Source organism: Rhamphochromis longiceps, linkage group LG12 (assembly GCF_057381845.1).
Source record: "Rhamphochromis longiceps isolate RC_006_pf linkage group LG12, R_longiceps_female_GT1.1, whole genome shotgun sequence".
Lineage (NCBI taxonomy): Eukaryota > Metazoa > Chordata > Actinopteri > Cichliformes > Cichlidae > Rhamphochromis > Rhamphochromis longiceps.
This window is the reverse complement of record NC_140568.1, coordinates 4,333,507-4,348,031: the sequence shown is the minus strand read 5'-3', so window position 1 is coordinate 4,348,031 and position 14,525 is coordinate 4,333,507. Positions and strand designations below refer to the sequence as shown.

At 39.6% G+C, this 14,525-nt stretch overlaps 4 protein-coding genes across 5 annotated transcripts; 2 read left to right on the top strand and 2 right to left on the bottom strand.

Moving 5' to 3' along the window:
* Positions 1-494: 494 nt before the first annotated feature.
* On the bottom strand, positions 495-2,076 carry cox6a1 (cytochrome c oxidase subunit 6A1). The gene is made up of 3 exons (XM_085424423.1): positions 1,917-2,076; positions 887-1,029; positions 495-790 (listed from the first exon to the last, which is right to left on the bottom strand). Exons 1-3 carry the CDS (start codon positions 2,059-2,061, stop codon positions 704-706), a joined length of 375 nt encoding a protein of 124 aa, XP_085280549.1. The 5' UTR covers positions 2,062-2,076; the 3' UTR covers positions 495-703.
* A 1,237-nt stretch (positions 2,077-3,313) lies between these two features.
* Positions 3,314-4,919, top strand: LOC146656624 (perlucin-like protein). Its single transcript, XM_085426814.1, has 7 exons — positions 3,314-3,677; positions 3,756-3,839; positions 3,954-4,040; positions 4,143-4,193; positions 4,278-4,417; positions 4,509-4,624; positions 4,746-4,919. The coding sequence occupies exons 1-7, from the start codon at positions 3,608-3,610 to the stop codon at positions 4,897-4,899; spliced, it is 702 nt and encodes a 233-aa protein (XP_085282940.1). The 5' UTR covers positions 3,314-3,607; the 3' UTR covers positions 4,900-4,919.
* A 162-nt stretch (positions 4,920-5,081) lies between these two features.
* Positions 5,082-6,634, bottom strand: pla2g1b (phospholipase A2, group IB (pancreas)). The gene is made up of 4 exons (XM_085426815.1): positions 6,579-6,634; positions 6,286-6,427; positions 5,382-5,515; positions 5,082-5,268 (listed from the first exon to the last, which is right to left on the bottom strand). The coding sequence occupies exons 1-4, from the start codon at positions 6,625-6,627 to the stop codon at positions 5,150-5,152; spliced, it is 444 nt and encodes a 147-aa protein (XP_085282941.1). The 5' UTR covers positions 6,628-6,634; the 3' UTR covers positions 5,082-5,149.
* A 5,505-nt stretch (positions 6,635-12,139) lies between these two features.
* LOC146656622 (phospholipase A2-like) lies at positions 12,140-13,798 on the top strand. Of its 2 annotated transcripts, none has more exons than XM_085426813.1 (4): positions 12,140-12,187; positions 12,335-12,504; positions 12,607-12,734; positions 12,962-13,798. In XM_085426813.1, exons 2-4 carry the CDS (start codon positions 12,383-12,385, stop codon positions 13,084-13,086), a joined length of 375 nt encoding a protein of 124 aa, XP_085282939.1. In that variant the 5' UTR covers positions 12,140-12,187; positions 12,335-12,382; the 3' UTR covers positions 13,087-13,798. The 2 variants fall into 2 exon arrangements, with proteins under 2 accessions (XP_085282939.1, XP_085282938.1); XM_085426812.1 differs by having other exon boundaries at positions 12,141-12,187; positions 12,348-12,504.
* Positions 13,799-14,525: the final 727 nt, after the last annotated feature.

Sequence of the window (14,525 nt, the reverse complement as noted above, 5' to 3'; positions counted from 1 at the left end):
TATTTACAAACTGTAACTCCTGTGCTTTGTGAGTATGCTTTTTCAATAAAACTGCTGTTAGTAATTAGAAATTGGATCCAAACCTCTCACAAAAAAGGTTAAAATCTGGCCAGAACAGGCCGTCTCTGTGACAGGACTGTTTCATGGATACCGACTGGTCACTGTTTGAGAGCAAGAATGTAGAGGAACATACTGAGACTGGGCTGTTCTATTTCACTTTTTGCACTGGCAACATTATTGTCACAAAATACCGCCAGCTTTTCCCCAGCCAGGATGAGTGACGTGCGGCTCCTCCTCAGAGTCTGTAACAGCACCTACAGGCCAAAGGACAAGGTGCAGTATTCCAGTGCCAGAGCAAACCCAAAGCAGGGCATTGGAACTGCCAAGGACATGTACAGGGTAAACAAACAACAGCCCAACTGGGTAATTCTACTTATTTTCTAACTGGAAATAAAATGGGTCAAACTGCATGGATACATACAAGAAACATGAAGTGAGGTAATAGAAGTTACTTTATTTATGTTAAGTCAGACATTTTGTATAATGGTCCAGAACAAAGGAGCTATTGGTTCAGGTGCCCTGTGTTAAGAGCACAGAGGTAAAACGATTAAAGAGAAAAGAGTAAACTGTGAATAGGAGTGTGGTCCAATAACAACTGCTTAACAAGGACTGATCCCATCTGTGACATCTGGAGGTTTGTTTTTTACTCATGTCCCTCATAGCCATCAGGAAGAGGATTCACATGTGGGTTGTGGAAAAGACTTTTGTTGCCATCACCCCAGGGGAAACGCTAATGGGAGAGGAAGCATAAGAAAAACATAATTAAGTCAAAAATAATGTTTTTTTAAAGGCAGCACTTAAAATTACAAGTCTCATGAAGTCAGACCTTGCTGCGAATGCGGAGATGGGTGTAGGGGACAAACTCTGGTTGCTCATGGCTGTGGTGCTGCTCCTTCAAGAATGTGTTCAACATGCAAACTCCAACACCTGGAAGGGCAACCACGAAGGTGAGGATCTTCCAGGTCTTACCTGGGGATAAGAAATCAGAATTATTTAACTAACAAGTAACAATAGAAAGAAGAGCGAAAGAGAAGTAAAATGATAACAATGTGCTGACATCTGACACTGTTAGATCATATGAACGCCCCTGAGACAGTCGACAGAGCATGCCCTTGACCAGAACTAAATCCAAGAAATACAACCAGTTTAACTCACTAAAAGACAGTTACATTCAAATCTGGTCCAAAAATACACCATATAAAAAGGCCCCACTGGATGCATGTTGTTACTTTCAGCTGTAAGATTTCTGATAAGATTCTGTAAGATATGACCTCACTTAGTGAATAGTTAGACACGGTTTAAAGTCTCTCTTTTAAAAGACTGTCAATGCGAAATGCAAAATTAACTGTGCATTTATACAAGAACAGTTCAACTTCCTTGCATCTCCACAATTATTCAACTCAAGTCAATTCAGTTCAAAGCTGTCCTTTTCCTTCCTGCTCAAAACGCATGCCTATCCTCTCTTTATCTTAACACTGGTCTGCCTTTCTCGTGTTGAAATAAATACTTCCTTTACAAGCTGTCGGTCATAACGATTATCAGGTGTCTTTGTGACTATCCTTTCATCTTTTGTTGCACTTTAGCTCGTAAGACATGCTGTTCCGTCACACTGCTCCACTTTTAAATCATATTAACTAACAGACTGCGCTGCTGTGAGACACAGACAACAACAAATGCAAGAAAATCACAAGTTTCGGGGGGCAGCGACTACGTGCTCTCCTCTCAAGGATGCATTGCTACTGCTAATGCTAACGCTAGCTAGCTCAGCAAGGTCACTGGATCTAACATAACAGGTCGTCTTAAAGCCAAAACAAATTAAATGCAACCACTTGTGTAAAATAGAGCGTTATAATTACCTGACTGCTCGCCGTGTCCGGCAGCGGCAGAGAGCTGACGCCGGGTTTGGGTCAAAGAAGACCTCAGCAACACTTGAGAGAAACGTCCAAAGGCCGCCATTTTCCTTTCTGGCTGACGAATAGACCGGAAGAGGTTTGTACACATGCGTGACGTAAAGGCCAGACAACTGTGAGCTCTGCTGTGTCACCAAGCGGCGAGATGGAGAACTGCAGCCTGCATTTCACATTAATACAACACAGCTGTAACCGTGATCTGTTTTCTCTGATTTCATGTGATGTGAGGTTTTCTATATGTATCATTCGTATATATTTAATCCCTATAATATCCTGAATATTTATAATTGGGCTATTTGTATTTATTAAAGGTATTTCTCATATTTTGTAACTTTGTAAAATATTGTTATATATAATTTAGTTCAGCCTCCCCTCAGTTTCTGTATATTGTATATTGAATGCAAAATTCAATTCAATTCAATTCAATTTTATTTATATAGCGCCAAATCACAACAACAGTCGCCTCAAGGCGCTACAATAATACATACAGAGAAAAATTCAACAATCAAATGACCCCCTATGAGCAAGCACTTTGGCGACAGTGGGAAGGAAAAACTCCCTTTTAACAGGAAGAAACCTCCGGCAGAACCAGGCTCAGGGAGGGGCGGCCATCTGCTGCGACCGGTTGGGGTGAGAGAAGGAAGACAGGATAAAAGACATGCTGTGGAAGAGAGACAGAGATTAATAACAAGTGTGATTCAATGCAGAAAGGTCTATTAATACATAGTGAGTGAGAAAGGTGAAAGGAAAGGAAAAACTCAATGCATCATGGGAGTCCCCCAGCAGTCTATGTGCAGCAATTTATGTAGCATGCAATACAGTTTATATGGAGGGAAAAAAATATTTCTAATGATCCTGAAAGTCACCTCTATTCTTCAGCACAGCCTGAACTGTCTTAAGCAAGCTTTCTTCTAATTTCTTTAAGTAGTCTGTCACGCTGCTCCAGTAATGTTTGGGATCCTTTCCACATGGTATTGCATGGTGGATCAAAATCTGATTGTACTTTTCTGTGTTTATAATTCACTCAAATTTGATTAGATCCCCAACACCACTGTAGCTAGTTTTTTTTTTTGACTTTCATTTTTTTTTGTTACAGCCCCTAAATTCTCTCAACTTCACCCCAAGAGAATGATTCATGAACCTTAAATAACTATAACACATTATGAACGTCTCCTGTGCCTGGAATGTGTTTCTCTTTAAACAGGGGAGGATTTTGTGGGGTTGCATGGTCAGAGTCCAGATACGCAGATACTCTGGCTGATCAAGGTGAGTGATAAGTTTTATTGGTTGGGATTGTTTGCTCTTGATATGGCTTTGCAGGCTTAGACTAGTGCATGACACAGGGGGTTATAAATGTAATCATCTAAATATCAATAAATACAACAAGTATTTACATAATTTAAATTTACAATAACTCAAATTTTAGCTGTACACCTTTGAAAGTGTTTGCTTTTAGACTATTAAAAGACCAGCGTCTATTTATTGAACCATTAATAGTTAACATAATATGAGGCCTAAAAACAAACAAGAACCATTTGGTTAACCTCTTGTAGTCTGATCATGTCTCTAGACTGAATCCTGGTAACTGCGCTTTAAGTACTTATGCACACATTTGCATCAGCTGATTTCTTTCAGCAATGGAGCTTCAGTATCACCAGGTTGGATCTTTGGATAGAAGCTCTGTCCATGAAAACACCACAAAGACAGGTAACATTTTCACGTCACTTCATTTTAATCAAGTAGTTTCCAGTAGTTTCCAGTGATTTGGTTGGTTACTGTTTGTAGGTATGAAGAGGATTGTGATTTTTGTGCTCTATGGCCTGCTGGTGCTGCTGTTGTTGATTCTGCTGCTGGTAACTGGGATCAAATGTACGACTATAGTCCACAGTGACCACAGTCAAGTAAAGCTGGTTCATTCATATATTATTATATAACTGTAAAGGAATCTAACCTTTTTCTTTCTATCATTCCTTTATCTTAAAGTTTCACAGTTAAGCAGGGAAATCACAGATCTCAAACAGTATCTTGGGAAAACGAACCATGGAGGAACAACATCAGCTCTCAGTTCAGGTTAAAAAACAAAATGATATCTGGTTTGAATATGTGCACACATAAACCTTTTAGTCCTCTTCACAATCTTGCGCTGTCGTTTTGTGGTTTTCCACATTTAAGGCGAGATGACAGTTCACAGTGACGCCTTAGAGGAGCTCACCCCAGTTAGAGGTATTAAACCGCATGCTTTTAAATCATTTATATCAGATTTTATTTCTTTTTACAGTCAACATATGCTAATCGTTATCATAATAGGGACATGCAGCGAAGGCTGGGTGTCTTACCAGAGTAGCTGTTACCTGGTATCCATCACCAGTATAACCTGGAGCAAAGCAGAGGAGCAGTGCAAAGCACACGGAGGACACCTGCTGGTTCTGAACACTGCGGAGGAATTGGTGAGCTCCTTATCACATCAGCTTGCTGTGAACATGCCAGTTAAGAAGCACACATAGTCTTAAACAAAGGGGTTTTTTTAATCACTTCTAGGACTACATTTCCAGAATTGTTCCAATCAAGTATATCTATTGGATCGGACTCGTGGAACGACATCACGAGGGACAGTGGAGCTGGGTGGACGGAACTGACTACAGGTCAACCCCAACGTAAGAGAAATGTAACAAAAAAAAGTAAAGACAGATGAGTGGGAGGAACAAATCGAGGCAGAAGGAAGTCATCACTGTGTGTGGCATCATTATTTCTCCTCCCTCTTCTGATTGTGTTCAGTTTCTGGGATGAAGGTCAGCCAGACGACTGGGAATACAGAGAGAATGGAGAGGACTGCGGGCAGCTTCATCCGCCTGAAAGACGTGAACGCAGGTTGTGGAATGATGCCGACTGTAACATCACGTACCGCTACATCTGTGAGAAAAGGGCATGAGGAACAGGGGAACGCCCTGAGATGACAACCCCGCCCCTTCCTCGCCAGCAAGGCAGACCCTGCATGGCAGGCAGGAGTCCAGAATGATGGAAAAGATGTTACTGGTGCTGATGTGTCACAGAAATAGATGAAACGTGCATGTATGTCTTTAAGTCTTTTCTTGGACAATAAATAAATAGCTATGGAAACAATAGCACTTCTATTCATTTACTGATGTTTTATTTTTTCAAATGATGATGCCCTCTTCAGCTCACTGGCAGCGGTCACTCGGGATGTCAGCATTTTCCTCACTGTAACCAGCCTCACTGAAGCACATGGCTGCATTCCTGTCACACTCGCAGATAAATTTCTCACACGGATCGTTGTCATCTACAAGGGGAAAGGCAGAGAAGACGGTTGAGTGTTTGCTGTACACAGTAAGAGAAAATCTAGCTGTAGACAAGGTTGATCGATAGTACACTGCTGTTGTTGTTAACACTCACCCAGGCAGGTGATAGTTTTGCTGGCCTTGTCACAGTTATAGCTGTATATTTCAGTGTAGGGGTTGTCCAGGATGGCCCAGCAGTCATCGTGCTGCATGGCATCACTGTAGCACTGGTCGTGGACCTGACAGCACCTACAACAAACACAGACCATTAAAGCAACCCTTTTAAATTTACTAATTTTCTTTATCTATATCTATCTGTGTCTATAACAAGCAAAAAGCAAACATTAAAAAATATGTCTGTAACAGTGCGGCTCAGTCCATGGAGACATTTTTAACGCCTTGAGTTCACTAATCAATTTTATCTAATGAGCTTTTAATTAATAAAACAAAAAGAGATAATAAAGCAAAGTTGCACAAGAAACGCTTTTCACTGAACACTGTAAATTCTAGCTAAATTCCATTAATGCAATAGATTTAATTTACACATACAACTGAATGGCTTTTCTGAGGAAACAGTTACTGTGAGCACAAAGGCTCATGGGACTGTTAATGTTCAAATAATGAATTAAGTAGTTTTGTGGTCCTCATGTGGTTTCTACTGTTTGTGTGGCTGAGAAAAGACAAGTTTAACTCGTGTCTGCCATGACCAAGATTAGAGTGAATAAAGATTTCCAGCCTGTGTTCAGCTAAGTAATAATCATGCAGTTGTGCAGTTTGTGGGAAATCTCCTCACATGTGATATTAACACTGCAGAAAAACACTCTTGGGTTTAATGACATTTTTTTTGATACATCCACTTGGATTACATAAACTATTTGCTATTCCTGCTAAGTTTGTTTAAATACTTTGTGCGATACACCGTATAACTCACAGTGACTGTGGGAGACTCAGAGGTGGATATCTCACTGGGGGACAGAACGTGGCAGGCAGCATGAGCAGTACGACTCCAGCAATCTTACCTGTCAAGCTCATCAACAGGTGTGCCAGAGCCTCCCAGCCCGCAGTAGCAGCCGTAATCAGCGTAGTCCAGCGCTGGCCAGCTATCGGGTACCGTGCACAGGATCATGGACCTGAACTGCCACAGAGCTCGATAACCCAGCACTATGAGACCCAACAGAGACATGTAGCAGGTTCACATCCCAGAACTGTCTGGCATTGCATCAGGCAAAATCAAAACTCAAGCCTCTTGGGAGATTTTCTGATATCAGTTTCACTGAAAGAGAGCTGTCATGACAAATACTTTTAAACTTACGAGCTGGGAGGCCGAAGAGCACAATGAGCAGAGAATGACTCAGATGCATTTTACTGGAGAAGTGTCTCAATGGTCTTTGGGGTAAAGCTGTTGCTTTATATTGACCGTCCAACTGAGAGGTGGTCCTGCTTTGACCAGCTGCTGGGACTCATCCAGTCCCTTATTTAATACCTTATACAACGTATATGGATCCACATGTATTGTAAATAAGCAACAGGTGCATACACAATCACATGCATATAAGAGCAAGCACAAACACATTAATGCTTTTTATATTTGGTTGATTTTTTTTTCTGTTGTGTAAAGTTTAATTTCCTTTGATCTTATATGCACACCAAACACAAGCAAGGTGCAACCGAAGGTCATGAGAGCTGTGCCAAATGTTAGCTATTTACACAGGTGCATGTTCAAGTTTTAATTTGACTCCAGGTAATCCAAACCCAAGGGAGCACAGAGTAAGCAGAAAATGTAGAAATACATTATAGACCACGTTATTCAGGAAAATTTTAAAAAAAAAGAAGCCCAAATAGGGTAATTGGGTAACTTTATAACAATGTCAGGCTGTTAAGCATTAGTAGGATATTAGTAAGGTATTGGTGCAGTATTGGTAAGTGCTTAATTCACCATTCCTCCTCCTTAGTGTGTGATAATTATCCGTCTGTTGCTGTTACACCGTGTACAGCAGTCACTGTTACCACATCACTTCTAGTATCATACATTGCCTGGAAATTAGGCTAAGAATGACAGAGATGATTTTTTTCCTGAACATTCACAAGGAATCATTTCCACAACTGGACGACTCATGCTGAGTTATGGAGCACATAATAGGTTACTAGTGGAGTCCATGAGAAGATAAATGCTGTCTTTTTAGGAGTCATGTTGGAGACAGGAAATGGAAATGCTTGTTGTCTTTTTATTGCTTCTGCTCAGAGAAACACTCAAGTATATGTAGCTTTAGTATACATGCAGCAGTTTTGTTCAAAATAAGAGAGCATAACATGAAAACACAGAAGGCCACATATCTCAAAGTTTCTATGAGTGAATACAGTTGTTTTACTGGTGCAACAGAGCAAAGCCTAACAGCAACGGTCCTATTGAACAGTTGTATCCTGGTGTAACTTAACTGTCATGGCTCTGCTGGTGGTTCTCTTTATTAATGATGCTTTTAAGACTGCTGCTTTTTGTGAGTCTCCCAGAGATCATTTTTGTGTCTTCTTTGATCCACTCTTTGGGTCTTTGTGAAGCAAGGCTGTTTACAGCAGTTACGGTCACAGCACGGACACAGACAGCCTAAATAGGCTCAGCAGTGTTGCCTGTCACAGTCACCAGCAGGTGTGCTAAAGCCTCCAGGCCTGGAGTACCAGTCAATCAAATAAGAGCTACACTACAGAGCAGTCACATTTTAGCATGTAATGTCTCCAGAATGTTTTCAAGATTTCCAAGATGTCAAAGATGTTGATTAAAAAATGCAGAGGTCTTTAAAGAGTAGAGGGATGTTATTTCTTGGACATTTGGGGAATTTCAAAAAAGTTAGGGTTAGGGCTGGGTCTCCAGCTCCCTCAGCACAGGGAGGCTGTTATACTGCCTCCCTGTGGTCACTTACAATAGTTACTGTGCAGCAGTAGCACAGTGCAAGAAGAATGAATTTATAGAAAATAATTCAAGCAGATTAAGAGAAGCTTTGGGGGATTATCTTAATGCGCATTGAGGTTCTGGCATGTTACTTATGTCAGGTTTCCACAAATATTTGCTGACCTTTTTTTTTTTTTTTTTTTTTTTTTTTTTGGCCTGTCCCGTTTGGCTCTTTTGCCATCAGAATTGTTGTCTAAAGGCAAAGAAAGATGCCCAACGGATTTACTTTACCAAATTGACCATCCCAGCCTTGCCGTAATGGTCCATTTGATTCACCTTTTATTGTTTATTTTATTTTCACTTGCTTAATACGGGACAGACTTGACTGGGGGAAAGAAGGGGAGAAAGAAAGAGGGAAAGAGAAACAGCTGAGAAGAGGGACGGGGGAGAAGGGCAAAAAACAAAAACCAACAGAATGAGCAGAAAAAAAAAAAAGAAATAAAAAAATGCATATATCGATCACCTGGATCACCTGTTGAGAAAGAAAAAAGAAAACAAGCAGAAGAGAACAAGAGTAATAGAATAAACAGCATCACAATGATATATGGGAATATGACAGTAAATACTAAATATTAAACATTATTGTGCAGCACATAAGATCAACAGAACACAGTGTGCTTTGAGGTAGGAGCCAAAAAGGGTGTAGTTTGTGGGTGTGATCACCCGTGTGTACACCTGTGAGCATGATCTGCTAGAGGGTGTGGGGGGGCCACAGCCCCGTCCTCCAGGGCATGAAGCAGGTATGGAGGAGATCAAAACTCCAGACATATTTGCTGACCTTTAAACACACTCCTAAACCTTGTGGAAACCTTCACAGAAGAGTTGTAGTTGTTATAGCTGCAAAGGGTGGGCCAACATCATATTAAACCCTGTGGGATGTCACTCAAGTGCACATACGTGTGAAAGCAAACGAGCAAATGCTTTTGGCAATACCTAAGTAAATATCAGCTTGACAAATGTAAACTGCACAGTAGAGGGAAAAAAATCGAGTCTAATTAAAATAAACTCATGTGACCCGCAGAGATCCACGTGAGAGCATTTGTTTTTGTCATAGATGTCCTCTTTGTGATTTGTCAGCAGTCCTAGAGGAGAGGTTTCTATGTGACTCTGATACTGGCACTGATACTGATCTCTCTCAGTTTTTAAAGCTCTAACTGTAATTTTGTCTGTAACTTTATTTTTTTAACTACTCAGTGTGCTGTAAAGGTCCAGCACATTCATCATCATGTTCTGCTTCCTTTTGTGACAACACTATGAGATACACATATAAAACACCCCACGTCAGAAATGTGCCGTGGAAAGTTGTGGGAACTGTGGTAAGTGCTGGCTATTTACACAGCTGTGAGGCTGACGAGTTATTTTTAATTCAACTTCCAACAATTCAAATCCATGGAAACACAGAGTGACCAGGGAGAAAAGACCAACCATATAATAGAGGCAAGTAGAAGAAAAATTTTCAGTTAAAAGTAAAAAATATTGTAACAAACTTTCATTATATAAAAATGTGCATAAAATATAAAGGCAGGTGATGGTGATGAAAGCTTAACCCCATAAATAACCGTATATACGTCTCTGAAGCCAGATATGAGGTCACCAAGGTCTCATCTCACATTATATTTTTTGTGCTATAACCTTAAGATTTCTATGTAATGCATATATAATTAAATTAATATTTTAATTATATACAGTCTTCACAGTATATCAAATGAATGTCTGAGCTGTGAGTCATTCACTGACCTTCAGACGGTGACATATTTGTACATGGTGACTGCCTCCTTGATGACGATGACGATGACGATGACGATGATGATGATGATGATGATGATGATGATGATAACCTTTTACTCCAGACATGTAAATCAAACAAATCAACATATACACATAAAATATAAACGTGACATGAAATACCAACTCAATTGCCAAGTCCAAAATAGAGTAGGAAGGAATACCTACACACTTATTAATCCCTCCCACATGCTCAAAACCAGTTTACCCTGATCACCATTAACCCCACATCCCCCCAATACTTGTCTACACTCGCCCCACAAAAGAGAGAAAGAAATTTTTTTTATTTATCTGATAAATATAGATATAATGATATATCTATCCTTCCAAAACCAGGTTCACAAACGTTTTTGTTTTTGTTGTGATCAAGAACCGGAGCTGTTTTGTGTTTATCAATTTATTTGTTCTCATCTGTTAATGACAACTTCGTCCAGTATTTTGAAGAGTTGTAAAAGCAGAGAAACAGGCCTGTAACTGTATCACTTGTGACTTGGTGTCGATCTCTATTTCTGTACAGTGTTATAACTTCAGCTATTTTCATTTGTGTACAAACTGCAATTGTATGTTAAAGGGTCACTGACGTTTTGTTTTTTTTTAGCAATGCCACTTATGTCACACTACTAAGCATCAGAAAGATATAAGTAAGGTTTTAACAAATGCTTAATCCATCATTTATATAGCATTAGTCCTGCTTAGCAGTTTATTACTGCACATATATTATTATGACTATGATTATTGCTAGCAGTGATGCGGTTGCAGTGACAGCTGTAAACGTGAACGGCCTAAACGTAACAGATGGATAAACATACCTGTACTTAGAAATGCCATACTAAGAAGCAGTAATGATGTATAAATGATGAATTAAGTATTTGCTAATACCTTACTAATAGATCTTACTAATGCTCAAAGTGCCACCTTCTTTTCTTCTCGGTGCGTTCAGCTGCACACGTGATCCAGATATCTTTGATGTAACCTTCTGTATTTTATAAATTCTCTAATTAATTAGAGGCTTTTTGTAGACCTTTTATGATCCATTGGTATTCTCCATAATTTTGCTCTTATAAACGTTTTCTGAATGTTTTCCTTATAGAAGGAACTTGAATCTGTGCTTTACTAGTGAAGCCATTATACACAGTTTTCTTTTGGTTGTCAGGATTTTTTGCCAGTTCCTCTTTTTTCAATGGCACTGCACTTTGATTTGGTTTATTCTGACAGGTGTTTAAACTGTGTTTGGCAGAGCTGTTCTGAGAGTGAACGGAGCATATCTGTACGTGTCAGAGTGCGTCTGAAAGGGGCAGTTAGTACCAACTCCAACTGGTTTTTAAAGGGTTTTGCTGGTCTCGTGGCATGGATTTTATTTTCTGGCAGAAAAGGTGGATGATGTGCTGTAAGAGTCCCAAAATGTCATGGCTTTTTTGTATATACTCATGCTGAACATTTGGAAGAACATTTAGATTTTCATTTTTAATTTAACAAACATCAAGTTATTTTTCATAGCATTTAATCCCCCAATCTTCTAATTGAACCTGAAATCTGATTCTGGGGTCTGCTCTTACTCATCAGGTTCACATCAAGTTCACCAGTCTGCTGAGGGAATGATCTTAACTGTCCAATCGCATTTTGTCCTACTATAACAAGCCTTTGTGCCCACTGCCCATAAATTAGTTCAAGTTCACTGTAGTGCATGGTTTGACTACTTATGCATCCCACCACTCACTGCTGCTGAAAAACAACTAGTGGATGAAATAAACTCCTTTGATCGTTCACCTCTCACCTGTTGCTTCAGAATTAGGTCTTTGAATATTCCTTTCCATTATTTTGTGCTTTCCACATGTGATTGAACTGTACCATTTGGTGGTTCATATATAAAAGCATAATTTATAAACTGAAACTTTGATATTGATTTTTCTAAACAAAGTTTAAGAAGCATGTCATAAAAATACTAAAGTGAGGTTTATTACCTTAAATTTACACAGTACAGAAACCGAGTAAATGCTGTTATGTTCTACCAATGAAATACAAGAAAAACAAAGTGTGCTGGCCTAACAGAGCATCAGATTTGATGTTAGTCTTTGACAGATGTCTCCACCCCCTCTCACCTGTACTTATAAAAGCAGGCTGTACCAAATTTCAGGTTCATGTGACTGCAACCATGAATTTGATTACTCCTCCTCTGCTGCTGCTTCTCACGGGTAAGCATGAAAAAGCTTATGTACGTTATTATCAGTCGTGTTTTACACAATGACTGTATCGCTTTAAAAGTTGTTGTTGTTGTTTTTCCTTTACAAGAGATTTTATATATATATAAATAGATAAATTCTCCTAATCGATTTTTTGAGTACGTCCTAACAGCTTGTGCGGTCAGTGGTGCAGTGCTGCCTAAGGCAATGTGGCATTTTGGGTCGATGATCCAGTGCGCCCAGCCCGGTGTTAACCCTCTAAGATACAACAATTACGGCTGCTATTGTGGCTTCAGAGGGAAGGGGACCCCCCGAGATGGAGTGGATGCGTAGGAATCAGACACTACACATCAGACTTGTTTTCAGTTTTTGAAATAGAAGGGAACTTGACATTGTCTCAAACATGCTCTCTCCTCCCAATCCATTTGCAGGTGCTGCCAAATTCACGATAAATGCTATGCAAATAGCAGAAAGATTCCTGGATGCGGGGATGCTGAAGACCTTCCTTACATTATTGATTTCGATTTTACCTGCAATAATCAAAGAGTGACCTGCTCAGGTAACAACAAGTCTTACTAAACAGGCTTACACACACACACATTTTGGGCAAAAGAAATAGTTAAATTCTAATGTTCTGGGTTTTAAAAAATGTATTTAAATCACAAATTTCCAACTGTCCATGTATGTATGGGACCACGCCACATTTGTAATGTTTAAATGTGTTAGATGTTTAGCTATTACTGTGAAGTTGTGTATTCATGTGCTGACACAGCTCTTTCTCTGCAGCGGCCAACGATACGTGTCAAGCTGCTGTGTGCGAGTGTGATCGTGCTGCGGCTCACTGCTTTGCCCAGAATACATACAACCCAGAAAACAAGAACCTGGATCACTCAGTTTACTGTGCCAACTGATCACATCACCCACCACAGCAGAAAGATTGATTTGTCACTTTTCAATACTCACTATTTCCCATTCATAAGCACTTATAACACAGCAGACTCATTCTTTTAAGGTGTCAGTTTGAACACTGATCCACAAGTTTAACTGAAATATTTTCAACTTTTGATCCCATTACAAAATTTATTCTGCTGTCTTTAGACTGACATCAGGGTCTGGTTTCAGCAAAGCAACCGTACAACATACAATTGGCTTTTATTTCAAAAATGAGCTCAGATCTGTGGAGCCTTGTATAGAAAAGTGGTCACTGTGGAAACTGTGGAAACTGTGGAAAGTTGATTGGTTTTGATTCATTCATACAACCTCCAATTGTTGTTTATTAATGTACAAATGCCATTAATAAAGACAGCCATCATCTAAAACATAAAACTGCACAGCTGGTTCTTGATGGTCATCTAGCTTGAGCTCAGGATGAATGTGTGCACTCGTGTACTTGAAACAAATGAACCTAAATTAATGGTGTCATCTAAAGTCTTTGCCTTGACAGAGGGCAGTAATACAGAGAGCTGCTGGACTATCATTTTAATCACCCTGTCTCAAGTCTTAGTATCAGTAAGTTATGCGGGAACAGCAGGACTGATGGGACTACGCTTTTTCTCGCCAGCACAGTGGCCAAAAGAGTCACAGCAAACTAAACCAACAGCTAACAGGAAAAAGAAATGCAGTGAGGTGTGATGGTCCTGGGTTTTCTGTTTTGGACTTTTTTTTATTCTTATTATTGAACATACCCTTTGGTTCTTAGTTTGACCAGTATTGTTTATTCCTGATGTGTATCATGTGCATCACAAGTCTTTGTTTTTTGGTTTCTTTATGGTCTCTTTTATGTTTTCTTAGCCTTCCTTTTATCCCCTTCTGTGTCAGGTTTGTGTGTTAGAGTCTGTCTTCTCTGTTTAGTTACTTCCTAGTTTTCGTCACTTGTGCTTTGTATTGACTTAGGCTACGTCCACACTAGCCCAGATAGATTTCAAAACAGCGTTTTCATCTGAAAACGTGTCCACACTGTCTTTTTCAGTCGTTTTCACAGAGTCCGAAAATGCTTACGTTCCAGCACTGCGCATGCGTGAAACGCAAGAAGATTCGACCTGCCTCATTTCTGTCTGCCGTTTATTTACTTTGCGGCTCTTTGAAACGTTACAGCAAAATGTTGAGAAAAAGCACCGGGTTTTTTTTTAAATGGACTAACAATGAGGTGGAGTTGTTGCTGCGTAAAAGTACAAAGTTGCAAAAGCGAGTGAGAGTTAAAGAATTTAAAGAAAAGCTATCTGGAGCATGTACAAACTGATATTAATCTTTAATAGGGCTGTAAAATTGAGAGCAAACAAAACAACTGCTGTAGAATGCCCTCTGCTATCTTAGTTTAATTGGTTACATGACTGCATCATATGACTAACAT

Excerpts from the sequence above, each read along its gene's own strand:
- cox6a1 (XM_085424423.1), bottom strand. The coding sequence starts at position 2,061 with ATGTGTACAAACCTCTTCCGGTCTATTCGTCAGCCAGAAAGGAAAATG. Across the intron at positions 1,030-1,916 it reads CGGACACGGCGAGCAGTCAG|GTAAGACCTGGAAGATCCTC; the intron begins GTAATTATAACG and ends TCTTATCCCCAG. Across the intron at positions 791-886 it reads ATCTCCGCATTCGCAGCAAG|CGTTTCCCCTGGGGTGATGG; the intron begins GTCTGACTTCAT and ends CTCTCCCATTAG.
- pla2g1b (XM_085426815.1), bottom strand. The coding sequence starts at position 6,627 with ATGCATCTGAGTCATTCTCTGCTCATTGTGCTCTTCGGCCTCCCAGCT. Across the intron at positions 6,428-6,578 it reads GCTCTTCGGCCTCCCAGCTC|TGCTGGGTTATCGAGCTCTG; the intron begins GTAAGTTTAAAA and ends TGGGTCTCATAG. Across the intron at positions 5,269-5,381 it reads CAAAACTATCACCTGCCTGG|ATGACAACGATCCGTGTGAG; the intron begins GTGAGTGTTAAC and ends TTCCCCTTGTAG.
- LOC146656624 (XM_085426814.1), top strand. The coding sequence starts at position 3,608 with ATGGAGCTTCAGTATCACCAGGTTGGATCTTTGGATAGAAGCTCTGTC. Across the intron at positions 3,678-3,755 it reads TGAAAACACCACAAAGACAG|GTATGAAGAGGATTGTGATT; the intron begins GTAACATTTTCA and ends TACTGTTTGTAG. Across the intron at positions 4,418-4,508 it reads TGAACACTGCGGAGGAATTG|GACTACATTTCCAGAATTGT; the intron begins GTGAGCTCCTTA and ends AATCACTTCTAG.
- LOC146656622 (XM_085426812.1), top strand. The coding sequence starts at position 12,148 with ATGAATTTGATTACTCCTCCTCTGCTGCTGCTTCTCACGG. Across the intron at positions 12,505-12,606 it reads CCCCGAGATGGAGTGGATGC|GTGCTGCCAAATTCACGATA; the intron begins GTAGGAATCAGA and ends ATCCATTTGCAG. Across the intron at positions 12,735-12,961 it reads TCAAAGAGTGACCTGCTCAG|CGGCCAACGATACGTGTCAA; the intron begins GTAACAACAAGT and ends CTTTCTCTGCAG.